Genomic DNA, 9,132 nt, shown 5'->3' on the forward strand with positions numbered 1-9,132 from the left:
TCTTCGGAAAAAAAATTTAAAAGTTATTTTTCGCAAAATTCAGGTTACAAAAGGTTGTTTTTAGCAAATTTGTCAAACGTAAATAATAATTGGTGACGTAGTATAAACGTCAGTAAAATATTGTTGCGAGAAGTATCTACAACCCGTCCATTAATACTCTAGCGCTCAGAAACACAACACAACTGAACTCAACACATTCCCCGGTTACAAAAGGTATAACTAAAACACTAAAACTAGACCTGATCAAAAGTCGGACCGGGCCTGGCCGAGAGAATAAAAACTGCCCATTGTGTCGGGACGGGCCAATGTTTGGGCCAATTTTGTGTGCCCAAAACCCGCTATTTAGGGCCAAAATTAGCGAGCTTTTCGGGCATTTTCGGGCCGGGCCAAATTTATAACTAAAAATATTGTTTTGCGTTGCCCAAAGCCCACAAATTTTTTAAAAAGTTCGGGGCGGATCCGAAAACCAGGCCGAAATAGGCTGCCCAAAAACCGCTTATTTTCAGGCCAGGTCAGGACAACGAGCCGGGGACATGATGATCAGCTCTAACTAAAACAACCAGTTTTCTATATTCAAAATGGTATAACTATGGATTCCGGCCGTGTATGCTTGATGGGTGACCAAAATTTCCATCGTTGCCCATTCATGTGTTGGTCATGTGACCCTTAAACAAAGCCATCTCCCTCGATTTTGCTCGCTCAATTTCCCAACCTTCACTTACTTTACTTTGTTTCTCTCCCTTCTGTTCTCGATTCTCCTAAAAAAAAAAATACAAAAATCCAATTCTCAAATTAATTGATAATTTCCTCTTAGCTTTCAAATTGTCACCGAAATCGAAGGCTTGGAAGCTCCACTGTTGACTCACTCATTTTAGCAAAGTTGTTGTTTGGGTTTCTAGCAATAAAGATAGAAGTTCAATAATTTGTTGCAAAATCGTGAAATTAGTCTAGAGTTTTGCTATGTAACCTATGCAAGAGAATGAAGGTGCAGATTTTTTTGTTTGCATGTTTAATTAGTTAAAAAAGAGGTAGTACTGTTTTTCTGGGTTTGAAGATAAAAAAGGAACTGGGATTTCTGGGTTTTTTTTGGTTTTGTCGGGTTGGGAATACGTGACATGTGAGTTGTTGATTACATATGGGATTGAACTCACTGAAAATTATGTGTTTGTGGGTTTGAGTTTTGATAATGTCATGGGAAAATGTAAGGTATTTTGGGGTGCACAGAAGGTGTTTGATGAAATGTTTGGGAGAAATGTTGTTTCTTGGACTTGTATCCCGTGTATGCTTGATGGGTATGTTTATTGTGAGGACTTGATTAGTGGCGAAAGGGAGTTGGATGCAATGCCGAAGAGAAATCAGGTCTCATGGAATGCCATGATATTGAAGCAGAAGACAGAGATGAAGCAGAGAGCTCAAAGAGGAAGAAGGGAAAATCAAAGGAGAAAGGAAGGAAGCAAAGGAGGGAAAACTAAAAAAACAAGGAAAAATCTTGTATAAAATGGACATGTTGATTGACATATTAGTCAATTCCAACTCGATACGACGACACGGCCTGAACCATCTCTACAGAGAAGTATCTGGGAAAGAAAGGGGAGCTTAAATAATAATTGCTGACGTGGTATAACCGTCAGGAAAATACTGTTGCGAGAATTGAAGCCCATTTATGTTTTGGCGCTCAAAAACACAATTCAACTCTTTCCCCTGTTACTCTTCTCTGATCAAACCCAAACACTAAAACATTCAAGAACAAATTCTCTCTCCTCCCCCTGTAACTCAACTCTGATTAAACCCAAACGCTAAAATCTTTCAAGATTGTAATCGCCATGGATAACGGGAAGGGCAAGAACAAAGTAGATGAATACGATCAAGAACAGAATTATGAAGATGAATCTGGCGTAAGTTCTTCACTCAATTCTTTAACTGGGTTTTATTTTTAGATTCTTAATGTTAGTCTTCTCCAATTTCTTTTGCATGATCGAATTTCTGTTAATGATATCTTACGAGTGAATAGTGCTTCATTCAACTTGGTGTTTACTTTCCTGATTAGTTTCTTCCATTTTTATCATCATTTACTGTCCTGGTCAGAATATTAGTGAAATCATCCTGTCGTACTTGTGTTCAATTGATTATTTTGAATGTTATGGATGTTGAGGATGTTCTTGAGTCTGGCTTTGATGATAATGAGACTGGCTCTGATGTAATAATATTGATGTAATAATATTTACCTCTCAATTTACTTCTGCATTATCGTTTTTCTGGGTTAATTGAACCTTCTGAATGACTTTTAATGGCGAATTAACAGAAAAGAATCAAAGGGGTACGTGTTAAAATTATAAAGTCACGAATGGCCGCCATTACTAAGCTTCGTTTTCACTCATGGAGTTCCACTAACTATGACATTACATCATCTAACTATAACTACGACTTACAAAAACAGTAATATGCCCATGTACATCCTCCAAACAACTTCTTGTTTCTGAATCACCAACTTTGTGGCTTTATTCAACTTGGCATAAACTAGAACAAAAGCTTAGTTTCTTAGGATTTTGGTTTATGTTTTTAATCTCGTTACAATAATATTGGTGTTGTTACCATGAAATCGTTCATCTCGTAGTTTGTTCAAGATTAATGCATTTCGGTTACCTTTTTGAATGAAGTAAATGTTAATTTGTTGGCTGAAATGCTTGGTGTAATAACAATTTCATGTGACATGCTTGGTTTTCTTTGATAGATTTCTACTTTAAGGCAGAATCCAGATATAATTGGTAGCAGTTCAAGTGACAATGAGCATCCTGAAACTGGTGAAAATTCTATGATACCTCAGCCAGATGAGCCCCTCCAACAGATAAGTACAGAATTAGTACTGGCAATTCCATGTAGTCAAATTCAACGATCTCAGAGACTAAGTGATGAAGGTTCTGGAAGGAAGAGAACGAGGGAAACTGGTTCAAGTAGCCAGAGTCAATTTCATCATCAGTTGGAATCTGGTTCAAGTAGCCAGAGTAATCATCAGTTGGAATCTGGTTCAGGTATGCTTGAGAAGAACCATCAGTTACGCATCATTATATTTTAAAGCAATTATCTTAGATCACGTTGCTCTCATTAGTCATTACTGATCATCTACGATTCTGAACGAAGGGATCTCGGGTTCATACCATTTGGAAAGCCCTTGCACAAGTAATTATTCTTCAAGCTTGCCAACAAATAACATGGATGAGTAAGAATTTGTGAATCTCAATTTACATTTAAGGCCTTATTTTTTTTACTCTTAAAACATCTAGTATTTGCTAACACTCTGGTGAATTGGGCTTGAGAAGGGGTTTTAAGGTTAAGGAGGCATTAAGAAGTCAGTTGGAGGTGCAGACTAAACTACATTTGCAGGTTGAGGTATGGAAATTCCCTTGGCTGAGTGCATGTAACATTAAGGCTTCACTCTTAAATCTTAATCCCTTAAAAATATTTATTTGAATGTATTGGGACTTGGCTTAACTTATCCGAACTTAATTTTCCTCAAAACTCCTCAAAACTTAATTTCATTAAAGTGAAAAGAACAAACCTTTGTATTGTTGATTTTGTGGTCTATCACTCATTGTTTTCTGCTAGAAGTTGAAGGCAATTGATCAGTTTGTTTATTTCTTTACTTATTGTAGGCTGAGAAGCACTTACAGCTATGCCAGGATGCAGAACGAAGATACATGGCGGCGATGATTGAAAGAGCTTGTAAGATACTGTTGATCGATAGTTATCCATGTCTATTTTCATTTTCTTGTATGCTTCTGGCGCTGTTTAGATTTTAAAATCATGATACAACATCCTGACATTGTTTACATTGCATCCTTACGCGGGAACTTTGGTTTGGGAACTAGAATGAAGTTATCGAGTAACAATTGAGGCTGTAACCTGCATACCTTCAGTTTAATGCTTACCTTATTGAAAGAGCTTGTAAGACACGTTAATTCCCTGCATACCTTATTGCTTAAACATTTTAAAAATGATTAAGAAGTAAAACATTTTAAAAATGAATTTACAAGTCTACGCTTGACACGGTGGTAGCAAAAAGTTCATACTTGTCTCTAAGAGAATATGCACATTTGGATAATCATCAGTTTGTTCCCTGCATACCATTGCTTAATGCTTAATGTTTATGATGATGTCAAATCTGTCATGAATCTTATGGTATGGGGAATTGACAGGTAGACAACTGCAGCAAGCCCCCCCACATGGATTCAACCTTTCTCCATCTGCACCTGCTTCATTTCAGTACGGTCATGTTTCATGCCAAGGCCAGGTATGGTGATGCAACTTATCTTTTACGATGAAACTGTTATGAAAATCGGGAGTTTTGATTCAATTAGGCAGGGGAAATGATTTTTTGAATCCAAATATGCAAATTCAGAACAATTGGACAATTTGGGTACATCAAAAGGCCCTCGATATTTTTCATTGCTGCATTTTTGTCACAAATAAGTCGTGTTAAGATACTGCATTATTGATCAGAGTGACATACTGCTGATGATTGATCACTGTCAGGCACTAGCAATATGAATTGCCATGCATGCTGTTTCTTCCTATCTGTCTATCTGTTAAGGAGGTCTATATCAAACTAGGTAACAATTGAGAAAAACTTAGGTACTACTTATTAGTTAATTAACCTGATTATAATCTCCAATGCATCCCTGATGCACAACTGTAATGCAGTTTAATTATACAATGTTTGTAAATATTGCCTTTAAGTTTGTGCATCAATTTACCTTGTTGCTGGTTGCTGGTTGCATACAACAACAACAACAACAACAACAACAACAACAACAACAACAAAGCCTTAGTCCCAACAACATCGATTTACCTTGTTGCTTGTTGCTGGTTGCATAACATAAAATTAATGAGGAAATTAGCCATTTGAATTAATGTGGAATAACGAACCAGGCATAAAACAATATTACAGTATCACATTTTTTACAGTATTATACATCTTGCTCTAACAATCACTTAAATGCTAACGATGGCTACTCTGATTCAGTGTATGTCTGCAGATCACAGTGTAGTACCAGCAAAATATAAAAAAGATGGAATAAAACTGAAGTAGGTGTTTTATGTAGCCAACCAAAATTATGACCCAAGAGAGCGCACGTAAAAATATATTATTGGCTGGACTAAACTCCCTTCAGTACTACTTATAAAGATAGTATTGGCTGTGAACATGAATGAAGAATGCCTGATATATACTATATCATTAGTAGAGATCCATTGTCATTAGGGTACTTAGTGAACTTTATTTTCATGGTTTTAATAGTCGTTTAAATTAATGAATCAGATGACTGTTCTCAGTGAGGAAAAGACTTTGAAATTATAGAAACTAATCATATTTTTACAGGATGCGTACTCGGATACGACCTCAGACGAGTCATATACCAACTTCACTTACATACCTGTTGATGCGGTCGATGAAGATGTGGTTGATGAGGATGAGGTCGAGGAGGATGATGTGGTCAATGAGGATGTGGTTGATGAGGATGAGGTCGAGGAGGATGAGCCCGCCGAGGAGGGAGGTGGGGGATGGAAAGTTTGCTGTTGTTATATTTTCGCCTCTGCGTTTTTTGTTTTAGTTTATGCTTGGATTAAACTCTCCATGATGAGTCAGTAAACAGTGTTTTGTATGTACTTTGTGACAGAAAATAAAACCATAATTGTTGATTTGTTGATATCAATTATGTACCCTAGAGCTGTCAATTCTCAACTTGAACCGTTAAATCCATTGGGTTAGTCCAATCATTTAAAATCCGAACTGTTAATAACCCGGAAGTTGTAACTCGTAACCCAATTCGATTATATTCAATCTAAATCCTAACCGACTCGGAAATATTAACCCGATTAAAATCCGAAACCAGATAATAAATCGTTATGTTCCTACCAGAATCAAATGGATTCGAAACCCGTTAATGGCCCCATCCGTTTCAATCCACACCGGTTTTAACCCGAGAAAAACATGTTTAATCCAAACCGTTTACAACCCACATCGTTTACAACCCGAATCGTTTCAACCCGAACCGTTTACAACTCGTAACTCGTTCAACTTGAATCATCTTGCAACCCGTAACACGTTTAAACCCATACCGTTTATAGTCTTGATCATCGATTCATCAGTTATTAGCTTATTAGAGTAATCAAATATAAGGTGCGAAATAACCTCCAATTGATTGATAAATAGAGACAAAAAATAAAAGCAAAAAAAACAAGTGTATATTTATCTTAACCAAAAATAGGGATTTTTCGGCTAGAAATAGTTCCGGCCTTTTCTCTTCAATTCTGTTTTGTTTTTTTTTTGCATTTGATCTCAATGAAACTAGATGTTTTCTATGTAGAAAGTACCGCTATGGTGGGTTTAATTCTAGTTAATTTTTGTATGTTTAATTTAGTTCAAGTTGTTTCTTTCGTAAAGATTTGTGCGGGATCGAAAGGGAGGTCAATCTTTCGACTATAAGTGACGAATTAGACGGAAATCATATTTGATTTATAGACCCCTCGTCGAACATATCTATAGACCCCTCGTCGATGAAGGCTGTAAATTACAACGATATAAATGAGGGTATACAGAATGTTCGATATACTACAATCATAGTTATGGTGATTGTTATAGTGTTATCAACGTTATTTGATTCGATTGTTATGTATTTGTTAGATTTAAATATTTATGTACTTAATTTGATTATCAAAACAAAATGTACTCCTTAAATTCATTATAGTGTTATCAACGTTATATTTGCACTCTATTATTGACTCGTATTCAACTGATTAATCGATTACTAAACTAAATTGATCTAATTCAATATATTATAAGTTTATAACCAACCAACAAATCGAAAAACTACGTTGTCTTGACTAAATCGACTTAATTCATTAACAATTGAACTTGTTTGTCTCTTGGTCGTTGAACATGTTTGTCTCGTTGTTGTTTAAGCCAATGTGAAGATAAGATAAACTTGAATGCTTTACAAATTTATAGATATTAGTTCATCATTATTAATTATTATTTACTACGTTATTAGTTATTAATTCATAAATTTTATTAGTTACGGAGTATTAGTTCATCGTTATCGATTATTAAACTAAGTAATATACAATATACTCAATAATTGACCTGACCCAAATTACAATCCGCTACGCATTTCATCCTGTTACTGATTTACGCACACATTATGAACCCATATCGATAAGAATAAAAATGATAAGAACCTGAATCTATATGAACATGAACCCAATGTCATGCCTAAACCTATTCAACCCGACCCATTTTAGATTGTTATCAGATAAACTCGACCCGATATGATCTCAATTTGTTACAACCCGACTGAACCCGTTTACAACCTTTCGTGTTCCAACCTAAACCGACTTGACCCGAACCGACTATAACCCGAAGAGTTCGACCCGATATGACCTGAACCTGTTACAACCCGTTTACAACCCGACACAACCTGATCCAACCCGACCCGACTATACTAATAAGAGAAAAACTAGAGCATTAATAATCAAACAAATAAATACCTAACTATATCCACTAAAAAAAATAAAGCTGTAAGGAAGGGTCGAACCACAAGGACTAAGGGGACACGGAGACTGCTAATCAATTTAGTACTAAGACAATGGTCAATGCACGAATGGGCTACAAGAAGATAAACGAAAGAGGTATTGGTTGATTGAAATCCTAATGGTAAAGATACTAGGGAATGTGATTTCCACAATGCTGGAAAGAGGAATTAACATGGAAACTCACAAATTTCCAAATCTATACTAATATATTAAAAGGCGTTTTGAAGAATGTATACGTGTCACGTAGACCTCTCCTTATTACGCCACGTCACCACTTATTAACATCATGACACGTTATTACAACCAAAAAACATCTAACAAGGATCGAACACCAAACCTCTTTGTTAAAAGTTACACTTCTTACCATCTTAACCAACTACAACTTATGTAATATCTTTCCATATAAGCCTATATGTTCTTTTTACAATAAAAAATACATTGAATAAAAGTGAATGCAAAAAAAAGGAATGATTACTTAATTCATAAATGTACAATTAGTACTTTGAAGAAAAGGATTCGACTTTGTTTAGATTTTTTGATGTGGGGTTTAATCGGGGAGGTTGTTGATCGGCCACTAATCTTATGTCACCACCGTAATTTGATGATGACACCATCTCTACGTGCACATATTTTAAAAAAAATCCGAATAAAAGTCAAAATCCGGGGCAACGCCCGGGTTACATACTAGTTAAGAATCAAATCACGAAAGTGACCTATATATGCACCCTATAAATATGATTCCCCCAATTTTATTGGTGAGTTTCACTTCCTACATGAAAACGTTTCACTATCGAAAGTCGGAACGCTTCTAAGACATTGAACATAAAACTTTGGTCGTCTCAATCCAACCTAAGTGGGTGAATATCAACATGGGTTAACACATAATCCTACCTAGCTGCGACTTTCACCGGGGAATATACTATGGAATCCACTTCGAAACATCACACAAGAGCGAGCAATCAAGACCCCCGAACCCTCCTTGGTGCCACTTTCAGGCCTCACCAGGGGTGTAAGAACACAAGCATTGAGTTGACATTTCTATTGTCACACTACTAAGAAAAACTCACAAATCATTCCAACAATTCATACAAACAAAAATAGCACAAGAGAGAGAGAAAATCAAATCAAATTCAACCAAACCTTAACATTTGGGTCACCCAACCCCTAGTTAGTTGACTACTCAAACATAGTGAAAGAAAAGGCAAGAAATTCAATAGATGAAAGCAAGTAGAGAAACCAAATATATAAGGAAAGCAAATAAATTTGCAAGGAGTAAATCCAAGTAATACATGAAGCAATTATGAGGATGGTTAGAGGAAAGAGTAAAAATAAATCATTTAGATTGACATGGAAGCTTCAAGTGTTAAGTTTCACCATCAAAATCCAAGCTAAAACAAGAAAACCCTACTTTCTCTCTCAAGAACTCTCCCTTCTATCTCTAAAATCTTCCCATAGAGGTTACATCTCCAAATGGGAAAGAAAAGTTGATGAATCTCTATTACATTAGGGAACTCTTGATGTTATTTTTGTTAATGCACTTTTGGT

General features: G+C 35.9%; 1 protein-coding gene across 1 annotated transcript; it reads left to right on the forward strand.

The window, feature by feature from the left end:
* The first annotated feature begins 582 nt into the window (after positions 1 to 582).
* On the forward strand, positions 583 to 5,702 carry LOC110788436 (protein PHOSPHATE STARVATION RESPONSE 1-like). Its single transcript, XM_021993079.2, has 7 exons — positions 583 to 1,895; positions 2,732 to 3,029; positions 3,139 to 3,217; positions 3,318 to 3,387; positions 3,651 to 3,720; positions 4,194 to 4,288; positions 5,375 to 5,702. Exons 1-7 carry the CDS (start codon positions 1,824 to 1,826, stop codon positions 5,642 to 5,644), a joined length of 954 nt encoding a protein of 317 aa, XP_021848771.1. The 5' UTR covers positions 583 to 1,823; the 3' UTR covers positions 5,645 to 5,702.
* The last annotated feature ends 3,430 nt before the right edge of the window (positions 5,703 to 9,132 follow it).

This window comes from Spinacia oleracea, chromosome 4, assembly GCF_020520425.1.
Source record: "Spinacia oleracea cultivar Varoflay chromosome 4, BTI_SOV_V1, whole genome shotgun sequence".
NCBI lineage: Eukaryota > Viridiplantae > Streptophyta > Magnoliopsida > Caryophyllales > Amaranthaceae > Spinacia > Spinacia oleracea.